General features: G+C 51.8%; 1 protein-coding gene across 6 annotated transcripts; it reads right to left on the bottom strand.

Annotated features, from left to right (window-relative positions):
* Positions 1 to 4,957: 4,957 nt before the first annotated feature.
* MTHFSD (methenyltetrahydrofolate synthetase domain containing) lies at positions 4,958 to 24,405 on the bottom strand. Of its 6 annotated transcripts, none has more exons than XM_081217108.1 (8): positions 24,336 to 24,405; positions 20,734 to 20,837; positions 20,055 to 20,168; positions 17,763 to 17,876; positions 14,919 to 15,009; positions 11,887 to 11,999; positions 11,508 to 11,633; positions 4,958 to 5,743 (listed from the first exon to the last, which is right to left on the bottom strand). In XM_081217108.1, exons 1-8 carry the CDS (start codon positions 24,349 to 24,351, stop codon positions 5,267 to 5,269), a joined length of 1,155 nt encoding a protein of 384 aa, XP_081073234.1. In that variant the 5' UTR covers positions 24,352 to 24,405; the 3' UTR covers positions 4,958 to 5,266. The 6 variants fall into 6 exon arrangements, with proteins under 6 accessions (XP_081073234.1, XP_081073235.1, XP_081073237.1 ...); XM_081217109.1 differs by lacking the exon at positions 20,055 to 20,168 and adding an exon at positions 19,909 to 20,022; XM_081217111.1 differs by lacking the exon at positions 24,336 to 24,405 and adding an exon at positions 24,301 to 24,329.
* Between the last annotated feature and the right edge of the window lie 413 nt (positions 24,406 to 24,818).

The following is a 24,818-nucleotide window of genomic DNA, read 5'->3' as shown; positions in this document are numbered from 1 at the left end:
TGAAGGTGACCCAGAGTGAAAGAAGATACACAGATAACTCTGGACTAGTCTACAATCAGCTACAACCCGACTCGTGGCTTCACTACCAAAGCTGGGGGACTGTGGGCCAGTTACCCGTCTGTGCATAGGGACGTCTCTCAGAAGCGATTCTGAGAGTCAGGTGAAATCACGCACTTGCGCATCTATATGATTTGTATTTCTAAATTGTATCTCCAGTAATATATGTGTATTTATAAGTGCATCATATAATTCATATAGTAACATTGTTATAATATAAATGAAATTATGCAACTGATTATTAATGAAGAACAAATCGCCCTCTAAACTTAAAGCAGCAGAAAGCATTCATTTCACTCCTGACTGAAATCTGGGCAGGGCTCAGTGCAAACAGCCCTTGTCTGCTCCAGGAGGCATCAGCTGAGACGGCTCACCTGGGGTTGGGGACCGACTTTCAAGACGGCACGCCTACGAGGACGGTGAGGTGGTGGTATGCGCTCCTCTGTGAGGCCTCGGCCCAGGCAGCTCGGGCTTCCTCACAGCGTGGGGACCAGGCTCTGAGGACAAGCATCCCGAGAAGATGAGGAGGAAACTGCCAGGTCCTCAGCCTCCTCATGCAAGCCAGCAGTGTTCACCCAGCTGCCCCAGGGCCCAGATCCAAGGGGATCTGCACAGACCCTTTCTCTCAATGGGGCTGTTGAAGAACCTTGGGCTAACACTTTACAACTTCCACAGCATTTTAAACAGCTCAATAAGTTTGAGCCATTATCATCAGGAGTGAAGACAGAAGCCAACCCAGCTGAGGTCGGCATCCCGCCCTCAGCTGCAGGACAGCTGGGGGCTCAGGTAGGCAGCGCCCGTTAAAGAATACTGCGGGAGGTGACTGTAAATTCACCTACACACTAATCTCTTCTTCCTGCTTTTATATATGGAGTTCTGTGTCAGATTTATTTTGAAGACAGACTTCCCTAGGATAGCCCTGCCCCACCCCACCCCCTAAAAAAACCCATTTTGAAAATGACTATAGAGTCCACAGTATCTATTGTATTTGGAACACTGGTTGGGTTAGATCCAGATACGGGGGAAGTGAGGTTAGCAATACCCATTCAGCTTTTTCTGCTGAGTGCAGGGGGTGTGAGGAGCAGAACTGAAGTTTTGGAAGAGTCCTCTGCAAGCCAGGTGCTTCCTGGGAGCCTGTCTGGGGGAGGCAGGTGGTAAGAGGTGGCAATGCTCCCCAGGAAAACAAGAGGTGAAGGGAAGGATCCTCCTTTGGCAAAAAGGCAGAAAGCTTCATCTCATAACGATCATTTGGCCCCAGTTCCTTAAAATCCAGTGCAAAGGTTTCTCAGGCTTGGCCAGTAAGGGTGCTGGGATGGACTGTTGATGTCTGCTGTGGGTGTGGGTGTGGGTGTGGGTGTGGATGGAGAGCTGGATTTGCCCGTTTACCATCCCTGGACCCGATTACTGTTTTTCAATGTTGCTCTCATCTGACATTTTATCTTCTCTCCAGTATCTCTCTTCACCAAACATAAACTCTTTTGTGGTTTTAGCTACATGGGCTCTCTTTTCTTGGGTAGTTTTATTCTCAGCCTTTTCTATTTGCAGTCTTGTGTCGTGTTTCTTTCTCCTCATGCGGCATCTGGGGGAGGTCTGTGTGCGTCGCTGGATGGGAACCAGGAAGGCCAAATGATGGCCAAAGGACCAAGGGAGGGCAGACCTACAGAACCCCTCCCCTAAGAGTCTAGGAGGGCCGGCTCCCACACGCCCTGGCAGCTTAGGGGCTGCTGGCTGGGTTGGTAGAGAAAGTACAGTCATCCCTTGGTATGTGTGGGGGACTGTTCCCAGGAGCCTCCGTAGACACCAAACTCCACCGATGCTCCAGTCCCTTATATAAAATTGGGCAATACAGTCGGCCCTCCGTGTCCACGGGCTCCACGTGGGTCCAGGACTCAGAACCGGCAGTTGGGTGAGCCCATGGCTGGTGCAAGACCTGCAGGTGTTGAGGGCCAACCGTAATGCAGAGAGGCCGGCAGGGCTCCTGGGGCAGAGGCCAGGGTCCAAGTACCCGCTTTACCTCTGCCTGGGTCTGGAGCCCCGAACAAGCCCACTGCACCTTCTGAGAGCAGCTGTTTCCATTTGTAACAGTCACCCAGTCCAGAGGTCGATTTTAGAAGTAGGAGACACATGTTGTAAAGCTTCTTTATCTTAACATTTCAAAAACGACTTAAGTAATACTAAATAAAATCATTTGTGCATAGTGACAAATTTTAGAAAAGAACACATAGAAATTTCGATGCATAAAAACACTGGTTAATGCCGTTGCTTGGAGAAGCATCCCGCAGACAGCTCACCCTGGAGGGCCCATCTGGATTCCATACCCACCAAAACCTGACATTCCAAGAGAGGCCCAGGAATAAGCTCCTCCTTAAAGTCAGGGCCCTGACCATCCTTTCCTAACCCAACATTAGAAAACATTCTCTTCTATTATCTCCAAATTCCTTCATTTTTATGTTTAGATATTTAATTAGCCTGGAATTTATTTTTACGTGTGGTATGACTTGGAAATAAATCCAAGCTGCTTTATTCACCCTTCAAAACAACAAATCTAGACGAGGTCCTATCACTATGCCCACTCACAGCTGAGCATGTGGAAGTTCAGACAGGAGGTACCAGGCAGCAGCAACACTGATGCTCTCGGCCGAACCTGTGTGATTCTGAAGCTTATGCTGTTAATCCTAGCTATGTTTTAAAACTGCACAGAGGAAAGACTGGAAGTAAATAAGAGGCAGTGTCAAGGCTGCTTAAGTGGTGGAGTGAGGGGTGACACTCTTTGTACTTCTGATATCCCCAAATTTCCAGAAGGGATAAGTTTACTTTTATAAACAGAAAAAAATCTAAGTGACGGTGAGCAGTGAGCCTTAAAAGAAACAGAACGTTACAACCGTTCAGGCCTTAGAAACAAACATGCTCAACCCTCTCTTTGTAAAGATGAGGACGCTAATGCCCGGAGAGGCTCCATGACTTGCCGGCAACACAGGAACCGTTAGCAGATACAGTGAAGCCCCAGGGCCAGCGCTCACCATGCAGAGTTGAGGGTGGCAGGAATCTCCTCGCATCTGCAAGCAAAACTGCAGCGCCACTCAGGAAAACGCAAGATGTGACCCATGAATCGTGACAAATCCACTTAAAAGGGGTTCATACAGTCTCAGCAACTTGTCAAGTGCTCATTTTCCATTATTTTCTAATATGCGAATTATACAATTATGATGCTGACAAATACTCAAGAACTTTGAGAACGAAAAGCAGGGTCCCTGAGTGCCCCTCCTGGCGGCGCTAAGAACAACTATGGCTCTGGGGCTGCCCGAGGTGAATGGAGGGGAGGCGCGGAGGTGATACATCTGGAGGGCTTGTATTTCAGGCCCTTGGTCCTAGTTTCCCTCGAACTAACCTACTGTCCACAAATATAAAAAAATGATGAATGCATTCAGATTATCTGTATGTCAATACATCTGGATTATTCTGGCTGAAAGTGACAGAAAACCCAGCACTCTGGCTCAAGCCGGAGGGATCATCCCTGATGTGCACAACTCAACAGTCTAAGGTGCTGGCGCCAGACTCACCAGACACCAGCCCCCAGGGCTGAGGCCCGGACCCAGCCTCCCCCTTGGCTCTGACGGAGCCCTTCCCATTTGCATTTCTCCTGAGTTGCTGGGTATCAGCAGGTGGTTCTCATGGCTGGGGCTGGGGCACAGTGGGGAATAAAGGCAGGGACAGACTCACTTCCTGCCCTCCTGTAGCACTACTCCAATGGTAGCAAGTCAATGATAGAAACAGCAACCAAAACTGAACAAGAACATGCCAAAGACAGGAGGCATTCTGGAAAAAACGGGAAAACCAACCGGAACGGAGCAAGGAGTTCAGATACCAGGTCGCTACTCTGGACTGGGCAGTCAGTCAGCCTGGGATGGCCAAGTTGAACACAAATGACAAAACGAAACCAGCCGAGGGACAGGGGTCGGGCAGAGAAAGAGTGAGCCCAGAGGCCCTATGGCCTGGCCTGCCCTGTGTTAAGATATTCTACCCCCTGGTTTTGTTCATGACAATGTGGAAGGAGTCTGCATTTAACTGAGCAAATCTAAGGATCAATTCTCTTTCCAAAGTCTCCACCGCATTTTCACTGTAAAACCAACAAGAAAATGCTTTTTCAAAGGGAGACTGAGAGCCTTGAGAACATTATCTTCAAAGTGCAGGCGAGGCCTGCCCCTTGAGGCATAATAATGGGTTTAAAACATCCTCAGTAAGACCCTCTGGTGAAAAAATAAAAATGTCCAGTGCATATACATTTGAAAAAAAAAATGAAATCTCCACTTAAATGCTTATCTTGACTTTTCACCCAGGATCAACTGCAAAAGCACTTCTGTTTAGAAAGCACAGTTCATCCAAAATCCAGCTTGATTTTCAGGAACAGAGAAATGGAGGGAAAGAAAACATACGGAAAACATACGACAGTGGACAAATGAGTGTGTGAGCATCTGTCTGGCCTCGTCTGTGACGTAGGCTGGGACAACTCATTGAAAGCCAGTATTTCCTAGACACAGAGCTCCCTGCTGTTCAGGGGCAGCTGGCCGAGAGCAGAGGGTATTCACCCCGAGGGCAGAGCCTGGCTGGAAAGGTAAGGAGAGGACAGAGGTGAGGCCACACAGCCGAGGGTCCAGGCCAGATTGGCCTCCATCTCCGACACCACGACTGAGATGTGACAAGCAGTCTGTACCCAGGGGGCTGAACCACCTGGCTTCTGCAAGCTGAACGCATCTTTTCCCTTCTAGCAGTGCCAGGCCAAGGAGCCAGGAACACAAGGATGTCTTCTGGTTCTGAGCCGCCATGCCTCTGCATCTGGTCCCCTGTCCACCTTCTCTTAATCCCCCATGCCTCTCAAGTTCAAAACACAGACTCCCCTAAATTGCAGTCAGCATTTACTCCTACTTGTTTATTGCCCACTCAGTCCCCTAAACCAAGACACCAGCAGGGCTGAGACATGCAGCAGGCTGAAGGACCAGGATAAGCCAAAGCCTGAACATGGACCTTTCTGCCTTCAGAAGATGGGAAGTGTATTACAGCCGACTTCCCTGCTCCTCAGGAGACACCAGGCAGCAACTGAAGCTCTGACTTCCTGGAGAGGACTGAACTCAAAGCAGCTTGTGCAGCAAAGCTCCACCACACCCCGCTGTGCTGGGCTCTGAAGTTCGCCGGAGGCCGGAGCGGGATGTTGTCACGGGTCAGGGTGTGGCTCTCCAGCGTGGCTGCCCACCGGGCCACTGGACCCCTGATGCCTGGCCAGCGCCACCCTCGCTGTGTTGGCGCCCAGACAGAAGCCCTGCAAGCGGGAGATGGCCTGCCAGGCCTCAGCCGGGTCCCGGTAGTGGAGGAAGGCCCTGCGCTGTGGCCCCTGCCAAGTGAGCCGTGAGGGCGCCGCGCCCCGTGCGCTGAGGGCTCGCTTCAGCTCACTCACCCGGGCGTCCCGGGGGAGGTTCCCGACGTAAACAGTGCTGGACGGCATATCCTCCCCCTGCAAGGAGCCCGATTCCAGCGAGGGCAGCTCCCGCGGGCTTCTGACGGTGCTCAGGGCGGCCCGGGCACCCGGAAGGCTCCAGTGTTTATCCTGAAGGGTGACGTCCTTCCCGGCCTGCTCCTCTCGGCAGCGCAGGCTTCTGAGGACTGGCATTTTCCCCATCATCTCACAGCTGATCTGAAAAAGCAAGGCAGTTCCAGGTACTCTTGAGGCGTCCAAAAGGGACCATGACTTGGTCACAAGGGAGGAGAAATCAGTCACTCAGGGGCCTCCTGCCCCACATGCTCGTGGAAGCCTCCGTCCACTCAGGCCAGCCATCTCCATCTGCCACTCTGCGTCTGCCAGACAGGCCGTGGCCGCTGGCAGGAACCGGGCGGCTTTCTCCATTTTCCTGGCAGCCCAGAAGGCAGACAACCAAGGCTTCCTACGCAGAAGGCGAAGAGCTAGGGACTTCCCTGGCGGTCGGTCCAGTGGCTGGGACTCTGCCTTCCAAGGCAGGGGGTGTGGATCTGACATGCCTCACCGCCAAAAAGCCAAAACATAAAAGAGAAGCAATATTGTAACAAATTCAATAAAGACTTTAAGTTCACATCAAAAAAAAAAAATCTTAAAAGAAACAAGAAGGGGAGGAGCTAAGATCACTGGTCTGAGGGTTAAAGGGTCACAAAGGGCAACCGCCCTGGCAACCCCGGGATAATGGGGCGGTTTCTGCTTCCACACCCGTCTCCTCCCCAACCTACGCCTTTGGGTGGGAGGAGGTCTTTAATGGGGCCGTGGGGATCTCCTTCTCAGCCTCCCCCCACCCCCCACCCCCCACCTCGCACCCCTTAATTGAGGGCCAAACCCATCCAGACCTCTGGGAAAAAGCACAGACAAGGCGAATGTGAAACAGAATGCTACATAGAGAACACTTTCTAGCGAAGGGTGATCAGGCTACAAAATAACGAATCCCACACACAATGTTACATCTCAAAGAGAAAGACACTTTTGGCTTTTTGGTCAAATGGATCAGCAAGTATTTCCTGAGCACCCATAGCCATGGAGGTGACAGAAGAGCCCCAATACTCGAGGGGAAGCCTGAACAGGACACCCACGGCTCCGTCCTGTGGCGCAGGGGGCACTGGGGGCTGAGCCCGGGGCAGAGTGGTTCATGTCTCTTAAGGAATCCCAAGGCAGAAATGAAACAGAAAGCCATGCTTAGTTCTTTTCAATAATTCATTCTTTAGAGATGCTTTCTGTCTTCTGTTTGGGGCACAAAGCATGTAAATGATCAGTCACCAAGGGAATTCCCTGGCAGTCCAGTGGTTAGGACTCCATGATTTCACTGCTGAGGGCATGGGTTCAAGCCCTGGTTGGGGAACTAAGATCCCACAAAGCTGTGCAGCGTGGCCGGAAAAAAAAAAAAAATCAGTCACCAAGAGGCAAGCAACGGTCCAAACACAGGCTTCCCACAGATGTGGGTACATGAGAACACAGATCAGCACACAAGGTGGACAGCTATAATTTTTCTACAAAAATAGTTCAACTAGTACCAGTGTTCTCAATATATTCAGAATCCTATGTAACTTAGGGCAATGGTTCTTATCCTTGTCAGGGTGTCAGGGACCCTGAAGAGAAGCTGGGGTTTCCTCCCAAGGGCTCTGCCACAATTCTCTGTACAATTTCCCAGCATCTGTTCATGGACCTACAAACCGCAAGAGGCACACGGGTCCCAGGTTGAGAATCAATGGATTAGAATAAGATTTAAAGAAACACAAACACCTAAGCACGGCAAGTATCTTCTCACAGACCTACAGGCTCCTAATCCTCATCAATTTTGTCCTGGTTCTCTCTCCCAGCGCTATGCAGATGATGCTCTCCACCGCAGCAAAGCCTTGCCTGGGGGTCAGAGGCCTCCCCAGCCAGATGCTGCCCTTGTCCCCGGCACAGCCAAGTCAGGAGCCTTGCGGGGGGCACCCGACCACTCGGGTCTTCAGAACAGAGCACACTCTTAGCACAAAGAAAAACTCCCTCCTTCTCATGTTTCCCATTGTTGAGATACAAAAACAAAAACCACGTCTATGCCACCGAGACACCCACAAGATGGAGCCACTCTTCCTGATCAAAGGGGATCTGCCTCCACTTGACCTTCTGCCATCTCCTGAACTGACTCATCGGAAGGTGGTTAAACTCACAGACCAGTCCTCCAGAGGCTCCAGTTCCCAAAGAATCCCAAAGACAATGCGAGTCTGGCCAACCCAACTGCCTGCCACGTCCCTCTTCTGCCTTCTTAAGGAGGTCAGATTCTTGCATTCTTTCAAAGTATCTAGGAGTAAATTTAAACTGGTCATAATTAGATTCTTGGGGATTTCTTAAGTGACTGGATCTCGCATTGAGAAAGAATGATCAAATTTAAAACTGTAATTACCATCAGAGTAAAAGTGTGACTATGTCCTTGTACGAGAGAACTAAACGTTACCCCAGTCCAAGCACCAGCAGCGAGAGCCACCAGGCCACATCTCCTGGGAAACACCGTGCGTCCACTGGGCCCACTGTGGCCAGATGAGCACCCCTGAAGTGCCCAGTGGACCCACAGGGCTGCCCCAGGCAGAGGTGCGTGTTCTCAGGAAGCCTGACCCACGGGGTGAGGCTCCACGCTCAGGCAGCAGAAATCCACCCTAAAACGTGTGTGAAGCAAACACGCATCCTTCTGTGCACGTCCCCGGGAGCTACCTGATCCCAAGCTGGCGCACATACAGACTGCAATCAGCTGCAGGATAAGGAAAGCCTTCCAGCACACACTGTGAACTGAGTCCACAGCACCGCCACGCTGGCACACACCAAGGGATCTTTGGAAACGGAAACACAGAAATGCGAGGCTTTTACGTAAAACTGCTCGTCCTGAGAGCGGTATGTTCTCTGGAACAACAAAGCCCAGTGTCAGCTCCCTCTCCACGCCACTCCCACCCCGTGTGCTCTAAAGGACAGAGCTCCCTGACCATGAGGGGGGGTCTTTGCCACTTTCCCAGCCATTTGCCACCTATGTGCTCCGCATGGGATGGCGTAGGTTGATGGTGGCCCTGCAGCCGACAGGCTTCTGAGAGCCCAGTGGACGGGCTGGACACCCACATGGGACCCACAGTGCCACTCTCTATTTTTCCTGGCTGGCAATTAGGAACATTTGTTAGGTTTTGTCTATTTTCCATGTGAAATGAAAGATTTTGCTTGTTAATCAAGCAAAAAAATGTATGCCCTTCTGTAACTAATCATACCATTTAAAAAGCAAGTATAAAGCAAAATTGATTTTTTCTGTACGCTACAATCACTTTTTGCTGAAGCATGCAGATGGCAGTCGTTTATAAATGTATGTTCCCTTTAGAGATTAAATTAAACCTGTCCCCTAGAAATGCTCGCTACGTCCAATACAATCAGAAATCTGACTCTCGAGGCGTCTGCTGCCAACCCAAGAAGAAGACACTCGGCTCTAACCTCCCTCCACCACACGCTGGGGTTACGCTCTGGGATAAATTGCTTTTCTTTCTGGTTCTCACTTCACTTGACCAGAAGATAAGGTGCTTGGGAGGGATGATGTCATTCTATAATGCCAGGATGTGCTGGAGCAGCTGCCGGCAAAGTTAAACAGAAACATTGGAAGTATTTCTAATGAGAACTACAACTTCCATAAAAACCACGTTAGTCTCTTGCAAGACTTAGAAGGTGGGTAGAGGAGACCCACTGTCCGAAGTGACTGGAGCTGGAAACAGAGTTCATATCAGATCAGTCTATTATTGGCTGGGGCAGTACTCACGTTTCTTGAGAAGCTGGAGCAAAGGCTGGAAAATCCAATGCTGTACAGTCTTTGTGTATTAAGAATGAGTTTTAAAAAAAAAGCATCACATTTTGAACCTACTTCAAAACATTTCATCTGGGAGGGCTACAGTGTTTAGAAGAAAAAGGGGATTCCAGCTATTCCAATGATAAAGACAAGAGGCAAATTCCTAGAGTCTGATCCCTGCATGATGAGTCTATGGGTAGAGCATCACAGAAGGATTTACCGGTATGTGCCAAACAAAGAGCCAACCTGAAACAGTACTATAACCCAGCACTGAACTGCCCCCACCACCTCCTCAAATCTCCAGTGGAGGGCTTCCCTGGTGGCGCAGTGGTTGGGAGTCCGCCTGCTGATGCAGGGGACACGGGTTCGTGCCCCGGTCCAGGAAGATCCCACAGGCCGCGGAGCGGCTGGGCCCGTGAGCCATGGCCGCTGAGCCTGCACGTCTGGAGCCTGTGCTCCGCAACGGGGGAGGCCACAACAGCGGGAGGCCTGCGTACCGCAAAAAAAAAAAAAAAATCTTCAGTGGCATTAGGGACTTTGTCCCCAAAGTCAATGAAAACGCACTCTGGCTGCACACATAGCGAGGCCAAGACAGAAACCCCAGGGGCTGGAGAGAGTCCTTGCCTTCACAGGACCCATCCCTCTGCACTGTAGAACTGAGAACACAGGACCCAAAATAAGAAATGGCCTTTTACAAGCTAGGGATTCTTGCCAAGGCCTCACTAACGATTAGCATCCTTCGGGAAGAGGATGAATAAGCCAACGTCCCGATGAGCAGGCTGAGATGTCTCAGGAAGCTGTGGTTGAATTTGGTTTCCTTTCATCTCAGAGGGATTATATTCATCTAACACAACTGATAACCTAATTTGTTGCTTTCTTTATATTTTTCTTGTTAAAATCTGCAGACTGTAACCACGGCTATTCTCCAAGGCAACCGACTCTCTCTCCCTGGAGAGGCCCCCAGAATCCTCCCAGCCTGCGCTGCAGCTGGCCCTCAGCTATGAAGTGCTGGCCCCAGGGCACCTGCAGCCTCGCTGTGGCCGCCCCCGTGATGTATCCTCCCCAGACCGTGTGCTCACCTCTGAGCACAGCCACCTCGCTCCCACGGCCTGTATGTCAGTCGCCATTCAAAGGGAGGCTGTGGGCCTGAATTCTGGGGAGCCCTGAGTTCTAAATGTCCTGAGGGACGTTTTAATAGTCATGAAGGATGCTGCGGCCTTCTCCCTGGTGTTCAGGGTGCACGTGGACGGCCCCACGCCCCGTCTCAGGGTCTCACGTGCTCCCCTCTGCTGTCCTCAGGGGCTATCCTGGCAGGAGCACCGGTGTCTGTGGGGAAGCCCTCAGGGTGCGGTGGTGACAGCACAGGGCTCACCCTCGGAGGTGGACGCTGCTGATTCCCACGCCCGCCCGCAGGAAGGAGGCCTGAAGCTCTGGATGACTCAGGTTTAAGGAATGTGAAACATGGACGAACATGCTAATTTGACCAAGAGTTTCAATCCCAACAGAGCACTTCTCCAGTTTTCTCAGTAATTCTGGCTATTGACCAGCAGATGGCATCATAACCTACAGGTTGGCTTCTGGGGTCAAACTCCAATTGCAGACCACTCTGCGATACAAGCCACTGCCTGTTCTGGGGGTGAAAGTCACCATGGCATCAGCTTACGAGGGCTTTGGGTACTGCCTCCTACCCAATTCAGTTCTGCATGGAGATGCAGACGGCAGTAAGAAAATCTGGGTTTGCGAAAGCAAAGACTGATGCTTAGGACGATGCAGAGCTGCGACGGCAGAAGACAGCTCTCAGGAGTGAAAGCCAGCTGGCAAACAGACTCAAGGCATCAGCTCCCCTAGTTGAGTTGGGCACTTCCCGCTTCCTACAGCTGCTGTCGTGTAGAGACCTTGAACCCTGCCTGCTCGTCAGAACCAGCAGGTTTGCAAAGCAGGTTCTCCAGCCCATGCTTGGAGACTGTGATTCAGAAGCAGAAATGTTCAGAAACTCATGGGTGACTCTAACGCACAGCCATGCAGGCTTGGGGACAGCTGCCATGCCAGACAGAGAACGCAGGGAAAGAGGAGGTGCCTAGAGGCCACGGGCCGGCGCTGGCCACGCTCCACACCACGGCGACCCACCTTGGACCACACAATTCCTGCTGGCTTGGGGCGCTCACACCCCGTGGTGATGACTCGAGTTGGAGTGAGAATATAGTCCACGGTGAGGTCGTGATCCTCGAGGAGGGTTTCAGGTATGTCGACAACCTGGTCAAACAGAAGCGGGTGAAGGAGCTGACAGGGATACGGCCCCAGCTGTGTTCGCTGCACCACTGGGTGGAAGTATGATGTCCCCCAAACCCGTCATGGGCAAGGCCGAGCTGCTGCACCAAGCGAACCCAGCCTGGCTGAGCGACGCCATGCCCGACACGGCAGGGAGTGGAGGCAGAGACCCTGCCTTGCCCCACCCTGCGCTCTCAGTGGGCAGGAGTAGCTCTGCTGGCCTGTTCCCAGGAAGCACCTGGCAGTCGTGGACGATGGTGACCACTGGCGTCTCCTGGCTGACCGCTCCCATCGACACCATCATGGCGTATTCAAGGTCGGCATAACCTTCTCCCTTCCCAATTCTCCAGCCTAAGAACAACGCAGAGAATCAATGTCTCCGTGGGGTCTGGGGAACCACGCAGGATTACGTTTCTCATCGTGGACTCAGAGGAGTTACAGGGGAAGAGCCACACTAAGTGGGTACAGTGGTTAACACACAGTGAAGTGAGCTTGGAGCCTTTTAAACACAGAAACCTCTCCTTTACCAAGGAAACTGAGCTTGTATTTATGTGAGCTTTATGTTTACGTTTAAAAGTAGTGAAACAGTAGTCTTTAAAAACGCTAAGAACAAATTCCTACTAAAGGCACATCTTTTTCATCATGGAGGGAAAGCAGAAAGTCTAAATCAGGGACATGGCTGCGAGACAGCACGGCCTCGCCTTGTAAAAGCACCAAGGACGCGCCCAGCGCAGCCCCACAGCTTGGAAGGAGGCGGTTTAAGCAGCACTAGTGCTATTTTGCAAATTCACAAATGCGGCACAAGAAAAGGATTCATCATCTGAAGCTGAAGGACAAGCTAAGCAGGAGAAAAGAACGCAGGACGGCGGACAGTGGACGTTAGCACGCTGCCGGCTACCAGCCGAGTCCAGTCACTCTCCTCGGAAGGACGCCCAGGCCAGCCCGGAGCTCTGACTTCTCTGTGACGTCAGCATCACCGCCAAGCGTGGAAGCGCCATCACTCACGCGTCCTTTAAGATTCAGACCTGACTGAGCTACTTCTACAATGAAAAGCCTTCAACCGTGCACGCAAAGCAGCAAGAGAAAGACAATTCAATAGCAGAACAGCAAAGGGTACAAAGAGTCCAGAGAGAGACAGGCGGATGGACAGTGAACACAGGAGAAACGTTCAAGCTCACCCAAATCAGATGCAAATGAAGAGGCAACTCAAATACCACTGTTCACTCTCAGACACAAAACCTGAGGTGGGATAATTCTAGTTATTAACAGGAGAAGAGGGAGAGAGGCGAGCAGATGGTGTGGGGATGTGACGTGGGCACACTTCCTGGTGGGTAATTTGGCAACATCCATCAGGATTTAAAAACCCTTTGGTCCGGCAATTCCTCTCCTAGGAATCATCCCACGGATGGTCCTCAAAGGTACCCCTAGAGCATACGATAAGACTACACCTCACTCTGGCGCTATTTGCAAGGGAAAGACCGAAACAAACACTGGAGATCACTTAAATGTGTATCAGTCAGGGCTGATGAACAGGAGGCTGACCTCTGTGCTGACGGGCAGAGCCCTTGGAGACGCAGACGCTGCAGCAGCAGGGCACAGAGCACCGTCAGTGCGGAGACAGAACCAGGATGAACATGCAGCCCCCACACAGAACACTCGAGATGCCTGTATCTCACACCACAAGAGCTGATACTTCTGTGGGCATCAGGGGACAGGCAGAGGGAAAGTGGCCAGGCAATGCTTTCTGTGCTATCCACATTTTTTAAACACATGCATGGTGATTTTGTTGTTTTAATTAGGGGGTTATCTAAACAGTGACAGTTACAAAACATTGTTTTCTTTTTCATACATCCTGAACTAGAAAAGAAAACTCCTGACGTCCTTTTAAAAGAAGAAATCTTTGCTAACTTCCCACTGCCAAAAGAGTACAGCCCAGTTCCCGGCATCTGGCCTCCGGTCTCTGGAAGCACAGCCCCGGACACCAGAGGGCCGTGCTACGTGACCACAGCACTCCCTCTCCCTGTCCTGCTCCGCCTGCCTCGAACACACCCGGCACGCAGGAGCTAACCCTGAGGCCTGCTCTGAGGTCACCCTGCTCCAAGCTGGCGAGTCCCTCCTCTGAGCCCGCCTACGCCCACCCCGGCTTCTGTTTCCAGCACTGAGTGCGTCGTATTGTAGTTCAGCTCTCATGTCTGCTCCTCCCACCCACCGAGGACCCAAAGCAGAGCCCACTCAGTGCTGGCCTGGCACGTGGCACACAGTGGGCACATGTGTGCTCATGTGTACCCGTCCCTGAGGACACAGGTAAAGCATCTGTAACTGTGAATACACGGAAAACAGGGAATATAACATCTCACTCCTAAGCATCTCACACAGGAGCTCAGAGCAGGAGCCGGGAAAAGACTAAGTTCAAGGTGATGGTATTAAAGGCCAACGTTTACAACACGACGCTCAGGGTTCAGAACAAATGATTAGAGCACTGCTCGCCAACTGTTCATTCAGAAGCTCTACTGAAGGAAGGACTTGGCTTTGGCCGGTCAACTTCCAAAGGGAGATCTGAGGATGAGCATCTCAGGATACTCTCCTGCCGGGCAGGGAGGAGAAGGCTCTCCTAGTGAGGCGGGGGGGGGGCCCGATCACACCACACAAGCGCAGCCCTGCAACGTGCTCACCCTGCCGCAGAACCAGCAGCTCCTTTCCAACAGCACCCAGCTGGGCCTGGGGCAGAGCAGGGCAGAGAGGCAGAGGCCCTAGGGCACCCCCGAGACGAGTCCTGAGGGTGGCTCAGCCCAGGGCAGAGGCTGGCAGGCTGACCCACGCTGTCCCTGCTCACAGGCTTGCGGGGTGAAGCTCCAGGCCCCAGAGGCAGGCTCAGGACACCCCGCACTGTCCAGGAGGCTGCTGCTTCACAACGAAAAAAAGGTTCAGAACCCAGTGTTTCTCCACTTACTGGAGGCTCTCCAAAACCAACTATTTACTGACGCACTGCAAATAAATTCAGCTCTAGTTCCAGTTAACTTAAGAGCAGAGGGGAAATCTTTCACCACCTGAAGAGAGATTATCTCACTTTATTTTTCCTGTTATGAAAAGTGAAAATGCTGTAAAGGTGTTGAGTGGGGCTGAGAGTGGGAGGGGGTTATGCAGGCCAGGCACGCGTCCAGAAAGCTGATATTACTCACCATCAATGTCTGAAAGGCGACCGGAGCGCTGGAGGAACATCAGGCTGCAGGGTAAGTGGTCACATCCGAGAGTTTCTGTTCTTAATCTTACCTTTTTCAGAAACAGCCACGGACCCCACCACCACTAGGTCCACAAGGACCCTGGAATCCAAGCCCACGGGAGTGCTGTAGTTCCTCACGCCCTGCGGACAGACACGCGGCCTGAGAGCTCCCTGGCAGAGAGGCCACCTGTCTCGTAACCCACGGGGAGGTGCACTCAGGGTCTGAACCACCCCCCGAGGGAAGCAAGCACGCGCACCATCCCACAGCAAACACGCAGCATCACGGAAGCGGCAGCTCAGGAGAACCACGGATCAGAACCACTTTAAGCCTCTTCCCCACAGTTCTTCCCCAGGAAAGACACCCGGAGGAACTGATATAGCACAATGACCAGGACATTCCTTTCATGATGTTCAACACAGCATCGTCCTCCAAGAGGCAGGAGAGCACAGTGGTTAGAATACAGGCTCGGGAGTCACAAGGAACTGGGTCCAGATCCCTCTCCCCTGTGGCCGCAACAGGAGGAAACCCTCTGAGGTCCGGTCCCTTCCTCTGCAAGACAGGGACACCAGCCTTGCCTCGTCCGACATGTTGGAACGAAATGACAGTGTGCGGGTAAAGCGTCCAGCACGGAGGACATGGCCACTAAGCGTGTGTGACCTATTAACTCACTGTGAAACACGGGGGGCCTCGCTCTGCGTGAACAGCTGATCACTCCTAACACATTAATTATTCAACCAAAAAGCACCCAAAGCACACCCACTTTCGCTAACGAATGGAGGCCTGTGTGCAAAGCACAGGGAGGTTCCTGTGGCCGTGATTCTGACAGTGGGAGACAGGGGAATCTCGGAAACTAGAGTAGGATGCTGCACGGCCAAGTACCCGGCAGCAGTGGCCGCTGGATGTGGTACGGTGCCCTGTCGACAAGCACGTGACAAGTCCCTATAGGATCGGTACCATGACTGGGGCCTCCCAACCATCAAACCGCAGTCATCGGCCCGCGGTGCCCCCACTGCGGGAAAGCGTGTCTTCCGTTAAGCTCACAGCGGCCACGCAGGCAGGTCTCTTGCCCACGGCCCATGTCCTCAAGCCTGTTTCAGTGGGCTTGGTGCCTGGCAGCCTTGGGGAGCACGCACCTGCCCGGGGTTTTCTGTGTTGTCACCTGTCAGGCCCCCCCTTCTCTCGGGGGCTCAGCCTCACCTGCTCAGTCTGACCAGACACCGCGTGAGCAACCGGGAGTCACCGTGACTCTCCAAAGTCCCGTTCTATTCAACCAAGAGGCACCGGGTGGGCAGAGGGACTTATGAGGCAGTTAACAGACCTTTCCGTCTGCCCCCTGGGGTGGTTACCAGAACACTCCTGAGTCAAAGAGTAAATACAAAGACAAGGATGGCACACACAGGTGGCTGGCGTGTGACAGTAGCAGGGGCGGAGGGACAAACTCAGAGTCTTCTCTGCCAAGGAGTGAGGCTACGTCACAGTCTCCTCCAGCGATGTGCACGGTGGCAGCATGTCACCACTAAGCTCTGGCAACCTAAAGAATAATCGTACTAAATTTGCATCTGCATTAGACGTGGCTGTAAGAGTCTCTCTCTCCTTTGCCATGTTTCCTCTGCCACAAAGAAAACAAAACTCTTTGGTTTCCTCTACCTGCGCTCTGTCATTCTGAGGTTCAGGGCCCTGGATCTCTGATCTCCATCCGGTATCTCATGACATAACCGAGCCCAAACCCAGTTCGATCTCTGTGCAGGTTCAGTCGTGAGAGCTGGTCTGGCTTTGCCCTGGCCGGGACCAGCCAGAGCTGGCACTTCACAGGGCCTCCTGGCAACGAGCCCCATGTCGGTCACCCTTCAGAGGGGAGCGGGATGCTGCTAAGGGTGACACAGACCACTACACCAGCACCACGGCCACGTCTGACCTGGACCTCAATACGTGGAAAGAGGCCGCTCTTACTGCCCGGAACCTACCAAGCATAACAGAGCACATTCCCTGCCAGCTCCCGGAAGTATGGGCTCAGATCTGTGGCCACGACCGCCAACGGCAGGGGATCACGGGGTGGGCACTTTGAACACTGACCAGAACCAGGGTTATCTCTCATTTTTCTGCATTTATCTTCCCTTTGTTCTTTGTCCTACATGTATTTTATCATCTTACTTCTTTGAGGTGTATGCCACGTCAAATTCTCTTTTTGCAATAAGACAGGTTATCAATAAGTAACGATAAAGCATTCACGTTTTATGCACTAGACTTAAGTGGAAAATCCCTTTTTAAAAGGAATATCTTGATGCCTTATTTCTTCTTCCCACCAGATTAGGAATCAAGTGACCTGGGGTCAACTCTAGAACTCTGAAAAGTCACCAGATTCTATTTCTTCATCTATAAAATACTAGACAAATTCCATTATAAGGCACTCTAATGTGATATTTACACACTGGTTTTATGGCATTGTGAGGCAGTGAAAAAAATCATATTCCTAAATCACTAAAGCCATTATTACTTTAGCACTTGGTGAGGCAATTTCCAATTGAACATATTTTGGAAATTCTACCGTGTCCCCATTTGCTCTGGTGGCATCTGAGAAAATGCTATAGGGCACTGAACAGCATCAAGAGTTAACACCAGAGGGCGTCAGAGTACCGTCAAATTGGCTTTCCCTTTTCTTTTTTAACGGGGGAATTTACTATTTCTCAGCTTAGTGCAAGAGAAAAACCGAGTTACAGGCAGTTTTTCTGCTTGGCTCCTGTAATGACAAGACTGCTGAATACTTAACATCACTCTTCATTTGGCTTTGTTAAACACAGATTTCAACTCTGGCGGATTTACACTGTTTTAACTCACCAGAAGTCACGGCTGAGAACGGTTCTTCCCTGTGGCTGGTGTTGCTTCTCAAACTTACCTGAGAGGTGGCACATTTTCTCAAGATGTCTTTAGTTGCTCCGGGGGGTGGTGTGATCTTATTAAACAACCCCGTTCTCAGTCGTGGTGTTGGAACCAACAATGTTTTTTTGCTCTTTTAAAAGAAAAGACAATCAATAAATAACAGAATTTAAGATGGGAACTTTCTTGTGTATATTTTTAACATTTCAGGAACAGAAGCAAGTTACTATTACCTGCATTTTTGGGTGTGTGCCAAGGAGATGAGTGGTTTTGGAAACCCAAGTGAATAATGCAGGGGGCCGATTTTACTTAGAGCAGCTGCACTACCCGCCTCAGAATAAAGGGGCAGGGGGGGCTGTAAAACTTGCTGACTCAACTCCACTTGCCATTCAAAATGCTTACAGGTGAAAATGACAATGCAAATCCTGACAAAGTCTGTTCTCATGAAAACTCCAGCCATAACCTTCCTGTGCCTTCTGCTCCCAGCATTAAGCACTATCCAGGTACAGGGATGTTTTATCTTGAAGCTGGCATTACACAGTCACATTAAAAACATTACCCCATCAAGCACTTATATCTAGTTTGCTGCTCAATAAATCACAGTCTGAGAGATCAGTGCTCATTACAATTAGTATTTTATATTGACCTGTGTTGATAACCGTCTTCTTCTATTAAGTTCTCAAATATCTACTGCGAGCCCCAGGGCAGGGGTTTTCAAAGTGGGGGCCCCTGGCCAGCAGCATCAGCAGCCCCTGGACACCTGTCAGAAGTGATCAGAAGCCCTGTGGGGCCCAGCAACCTGCTTTAACAAGCCCACCCGGTAATCCTGATGTGCAAGAAAGTTGGAGAAACAAGGCCCAAGGACACCGCTGCAGATTATACAGGGGTGGGCCATGAGGCAATCATAAACTTTTCATGTAAAAAATCACGTTTTACTTTTTGTGCAGATGACAGCCTGAGACCAGTAAAAGACCTATAAAAACACAGCTTGGCTTATTTAATAAAGGTTTTCAACCCCAAGAAGAGTATTTCAGCAGAAGTAACGAGTACGTGCTACTCTCCTTTTGAGTGGGACAGAGGTGGGTGATTTTATTTGTAGTCGCACCCCTTGGCTGTACACCAGAGCGCCCCGGGGAGCTCTGAGAGTCACCAATGTACAGTTCCGCTCGAGCCTGACTCAGAACCGGACACTGCCAAGAGTCTCCAAAGCTCCTCAGGGGTGCTGACTTACAGCCAGTGTGCTCAGGCCCAGGGATCTCAAAGTTCCATCAGGGCGTTTACTATGAATAGGTTCTAGAACCGAATGAAGGTCTGGGGTCAAGCCTGGGAAGCTGTGCCCCTAGGTGTGATCTGCGGCCGTGTACATCACTATCCTTGCCTGCCGAGGTATGCACTTTCCCACACAGGATGAAAGGCGCCCGTAGATAGAGGATTCTCAGGAGTTGTAGGGAAACTGAGTCGCCACCCGAGGCCTGCTGGCATACAGCAGAATCCCACAGACCCCGCACTGCCACACGCAGCACTATACTCACTGGAAACGGTGTTTTGTTTCAGCAAAACAACATCAGCCATTACATTAAATGAGTGCTGTTATCTGCATTTTACTGCTTTTATAGTTTTGTTTATATGTAATTTACATGTTTACTTTGGTTTTACAGTCACATAAGATCCTGAGCATTATAATTTATGCCAAGTTTTATGTTTATACTTATTAAATTATAATAAATTGAAGCAACCCTGGGGGAATTTTTCTTCTTGAAAAGGGGCCTATTATATCTAAGTTAAGAAACACTGTTCTAATTCATATATTTTGGGGACTCATTTATCAGATCTCTTACTCATGGGTTATCAAGTTTCGAGGAATTACAGTATTACAAATGTAGCAGATGAGGTATATTGTAATCATTCGCTTCTGGAGAGGTACATGAGAATTGGGATGCCTCAAAGTCACGGTTTCTCTTTGCATTCAGAGATGTTCAGGACTTCTGACTGACAGACAACCGAAGAGTCTGGACTGTCCTGGAAAAAACAACTCCAAGGACACAGTCTGCACTGGAGGGAGTCGGGGCACCATCTTCCCAAACATGGACTGTGCGCATGTGCCAGCCGCCTGCGGAAGGTGGGCCGCTCAGGAGCCAGGGTTCAGGCTCGGGGAATGGGATTACCTGCAGCGCCAGCAGCCGGACGCCTTCCAGCGGTTTATCAGGGTCCACTTTAACTTCCTGCGTTCTGGCAAAAACCTCGAGGTCTTTGATGTTTTGGCAAGCCAGATAAGAGCCCTGGTTAGGCAGATAGACAGAAGTGCACTTACGTTGAGGACGAAGAAGCGGGCATTTTTCTGGGGTGCGTCAGGGTTGACTTTAATGGTTCTGGCCATTTTGAACGCCTGCAAACGTGGGAAATGCTCAGCGGCCTGAGAAGCACCCTGTTTTTAAATGCAAGTGCACGTTACTAAGAGGCCAGCACCCTGGGCCACCCTCAGCCTGATGCTCCAGCATCTCCCCCAGACAGGCGCAAGGGCCGATTCTGAGACCAGGTCCGGGGTCACCCGAGGAATGTCTAAGGAAGCAGCCAGGTAGCAAGGGCTGAGGAGCCGGCCTCGCTGGCTGGGGCTCCCTCTCAGAGCACGTCGCTCCTCAGGAGCCAACTGTGTGAAAAGGCACCACAACAATTGAACGCTTCCAGCCAGGAGAAATATTTCACTCTGTACCAAACGGGGAACAGTAGCCTTAGCACCTCCTCCCAGCAAGGTGCGACCCACCCACCAACGCTGCACAGAAAGGCAGGAGGTGCTCGAGAGTGAAGGTGAAGTGACATGAAGAAGGACGTCTCAGAGCATAAAACACCCCGGCCGCTGGTTCAGATTTCACACCACTCACTGTTCACTGAGTTCAAACCCACCGTGAAGCAGGAAGGTAACTGTACTACCACTGTTACTCATTTAGGGGTATCCTGCTTTCATTGCGAACGCTCCAGGAGTGCCGCAGTACCTTGAAGTTGGGAATCCTGTGATGAACAGGCCGGGGAAAATCAGCTAAATTCCGCGCCTCCATGTAGTCCCAAATCTGCCCACGAATGTCCTCTTTGGAAACACCTATGGCAGTAAAGGGTGTGACTGATAAAGCCACAGGCAGGAAGCGCACGGTGCAGCAGTCCCAGGGCCCAGCGCCGCCCGCTCCCGCTGCACCCCCAGCTCCGCCCCGCCAGACAGAACCTAGGGCTTCTGATCCCTACGTCGAAAAACTAGGGTCAGTGGTAAGTTTTTACACCTCAATAAACTGCTATAGTCCAGACACAGTGTAAATTCAACGTAACCCTAGTGTTTAATGAAGCTAGTTCCATGAACCTGCAGCGGCAGGAGAACACCCGCAACCCAAGCCGTGGACCCAAGCATTCCTAACTCCTCACGTGGAGAGACAAGTTTTGCTCAGTTACGGCTCCGTGATCTCACTCTCATTCTATCGGTCTTGAGACAGCTATGATTACTTCACTCCTGCTGTAAGTCCTGTTGCTTCTCTTAGACCTAAGTGATTCGTAACCCAGCTACTATTTTGGATTACCAACTACAATCCCCTTTATTGAGGGAATCTTTATTCTAGACCTCACTTTGGTAATGGATTTTTAGGCAACAAATATTCCTTAATGACATGATTGGGAATGTCCTAAGAAAATCCGTATCAACCATGTGCCCCTCCTGGAATGGAGAACTATGAAAAGCAGTTTCCAGTTAAGCAGGAAAAAATAAAATCAGCACATTCATATAAACTATTTTAAAATATTCACTGAATTTTTGTGTTTCTTAGTCCGAAAGGATATCCCTGGACTCGTACAGAAGTCTGTTTCAAATCACTTTGGTGTGATGGGGCACCTCTCATCACCCAGGCGCAAAGTGGGGCAGGTGTCCTCAGTCTCCCCTGCGTGAGTGGAGGCTGCGCAAAAGTGACACAAGGGAGCAGCCCGAGAGCTGGGAGCCACCACCCTGGGGGGTGGGATGCGGCTGGCAGCTGGCTTCTCGCCATAAACATTTAGGAATTGTGTGGCTTTGAGTCTTGTGAATAAATTACATTTTAAAAGCTTAATTCTTTTGCAAATGGAGTTTTAAAACATACGAAGGCATCTATAATGAAGAGCCTCTCTCCTCACTACCTGCCGAGTACCAGGTCCCTTCCCCCGAGACAATCAGTGCACCTATCTGTTCTAGTGAATTCTTCCCCAGGCATCTCAGACTTCTCCCTGGAGACACTCCATTCTTGCCCTCATCTTCTTTCCCTAAGAGGGTGTGCTATACATGCAGCTACATATACTGCTTTGAACTCTGCTGCTATTTACTTACTATCTTGCAGATTGGTCCATATGGTATACAAAAGCACCCTCATCCTTTTCTGCAGTTGCACAGTTTTCCACGATGGGGGCAGGTCAAATTTTACTCAAGACTGATAGGTGGTTTCCAACCTTGTTACTGATGTATATGCCTTTACAGTCCTTGCCCATTTTATAGCGATTTGTTAAACCTCTACGTGTAGTTTTAAGGTGTTAAGGGCAAAGCCAAAGGTTTCCACTGCTTATGCCCACAGGCTAGACACAGATTCCCTTGGAACAGCACCCATACCAAGCCCTTCACAGCCAGACCCCAGAGCTTCCGGGACTTCCTGCAAACACTGCTGGTGCCTCTTGACCCTAGCTGTGCTTCTGAACCACTGCAGGAATCAAGAATGCAGATTTGAGGGCACTTAGGGGACACGCATCTCCAAAGACGCAGGCCAAGACTAGACTTGTTGGCCTGGGTAGGGCCATGCAGGCAGTTTCCAGCACTTGGCTTGTTCTTTCCTGCTGGGAGCTCTGCATTTGCTGGTCTCTGCTGGGAAGTCTGTTCTACTCCCTGTCCCTCAGGCAAACCCTCACTCTTCAAGGCCCAGCTTCGGCACCACCTCCAGGAAGTCTCCCCTCCACGCTGTTCCAGTGCCCTGAGGACCCCTGGCACAGGGTGTGGAATGAGTTGTAAAGCTCTGCTGGCCACTTCAGCCTCATCTCCTGTCACCCTCACATCAAATTCAAAAAGTGGCCCAACCATGTCGGCCCCTAGCCCCACACACCTGTCCCCCTGTCTTTTTCAGGCCTTTGTACCTCCTCTCCTCCCTCCCCTCCCAGGTTCTCCCCCTCCTCTCCCTTCAGGCCTAGCTGAGACGCCACCTCCCCCAGAAAGCATTCCGCGTGCTGGGTCACAGACAGACTGTCCCTCCTTTAGGATCCTCCCCCCTTGAGGAACCCAGAGCACGCTCACTGCTTGTTTTTTCAAACAGAAACCATTACATCGACACAACTATTAAAAGGCTACTACATTTATCACTTTCACTAACAACCCAGATGTCCAATAATATCCCCAACACTGTGCACAGTGCTGTGTGGGACACAGAGATGTAGGCATTGGGGCCCTTGCTCCAGAGTCAATAAATCACAAACATCCGAGTGACTCCCATGTAGAAAGCAATGGGCTAATTGCAAGGGGAGGGAGAGAATAAAAGGGCAGGTTCTTGCCCTTAGAAAGTTACCAAAACATGGGAAATAATTAGAATAATAAAAGGTGACATATATTAATGTGAGAAATGCATGAACCCTGTTCCGTAACTGCCCAACAGGTCAGCCTGGGTCTCGTTCCTTCTGTCTCTAGCCCTGAGGTCACTCCTGGCATCTCCAAAGGTCTTTGTCACCATCCCACTGAACTATCGGCACCTGTTTACTGTGCTGTTTCCATGCTACCCAGACAGTAAGGGAGGAGTGGATTTATTCACGGTTGTCGAACCGGGGTTGAACAGACCCTGGGGCACCAACAGCCTTGGTAACACCTTTGCCAGGCAATTCTGCAATCAGTAACCAAAGCTCAGGGGCTCTGGGGCGAGCCTCCCCAAGGCCTAGGGAAGGGGCTGGGACAGCCTAGGTCTCGGAAACCATCCGTTAAGAGGTCTGTGATGCAGCACCCCAGGGTTTAGGTTAAACTGGCTTCCAGTCGTGCCCCTGCCAGCAGCTGTGAGCCCCGTTTCTCCTGCTGTAAAGAGGACGTGATACGGGAGACACATCTCACGGGGACGCACGGACAGTACCACGTACCCAGCAGATAGCCTCCCTTCCTCTTCCCACCTGCTCCACTGACAGTGTCGGGTATCCGGGTCCCAACCCGCCGCAGGTTCGACCCCGCACCCGGCTCCGACCCCTCTGAGACCCCGCCCGTCCCTCCACGTCCCGTCTGCCCAATCCCCGGGGACCCCTCCGCGTCCCCGCCCATCTCTCAGAGGCCCCTCCGCGTCCCCGCCCATCTCTCAGCGGCCCCTCCGCGTCCCCGGTCCGTCTCTCAGCGGCCCCTCCGCGTCCCCGCCCGTCTCTCAGCGGCCCCTCCGCGTCCCCGCCCGTCTCTCAGCGGCCCCTCCGCGTCCCCGCCCGTCTCTCAGCGGCCCCTCCGCGTCCCCGGTCCGTCTCTCAGCGGCCCCTCCGCGTCCACGCCCGGCTCTCAGCGGCCCCTCCGCATCCCCGACCGTCTCTCAGTGGCCCCTCCGCCTCCCCACCCGTCTCTCAGGTGGTCCCTCCGGCGGCCCCTCACCCGCCCTCAGCTCCATGGCGACGCCGTCAGTGCGCGACACCTCCCCGAGCGGAGTCCGGCACGAAGTGACGACACCTGCGCGCGCCCTCCAGGCGCCTGCGCACTGGCCTGGGGTGGGGGCGGGGGCGGGGGCGTAGCCGCGGAGGCCTGGTGGGAACGTTCCGCGGCGCGCATGCGGCTCCGCGGGCCTTGCGAAGGGAGGTGGGCGTCGGGCCTGAGGGTTTGTTCTCTGAGCAGGCCAAGCATAGAGCCCCTGCTCCGACGCGCGTTTGCCGGGCGCTGGGGAGCTACCGAGTGAACAACCCCTGGCCTGTCGGAGCCCACTGCCAATTCAAACACAGCTACCTCCTCTTCTATTCCCCAGAGGCCCCCTACTCCGGGAAGCCGGCCTGGATTGCTCCTCCATGCCGCAATCCCTCTCCTGTGAGAGACCCTACAAACGTTAAATGCCACAGTTTATTTTCTGTTTCCTGACTTCCCCCT

This window comes from Mesoplodon bidens (genome assembly GCF_964165515.1).
Source record: "Mesoplodon bidens genome assembly, chromosome: 18".
NCBI classification, from domain to species: domain Eukaryota; kingdom Metazoa; phylum Chordata; class Mammalia; order Artiodactyla; family Ziphiidae; genus Mesoplodon; species Mesoplodon bidens.
Note: the sequence above shows the minus strand (reverse complement) of the source record. Positions and strands in the feature narration are given on the sequence as shown.

Excerpts from the sequence above, each read along its gene's own strand:
- MTHFSD (XM_081217107.1), bottom strand. The coding sequence starts at position 22,119 with ATGAGGGTGCTTTTGTATACCATATGGACCAATCTGCAAGATA. Across the intron at positions 20,023-20,733 it reads ACAGGATTCCCAACTTCAAG|GGCTCTTATCTGGCTTGCCA; the intron begins GTACTGCGGCAC and ends CTGCCTAACCAG. Across the intron at positions 5,744-11,507 it reads CAGGAATTGTGTGGTCCAAG|ATCAGCTGTGAGATGATGGG; the intron begins GTGGGTCGCCGT and ends TTGCTTTTTCAG.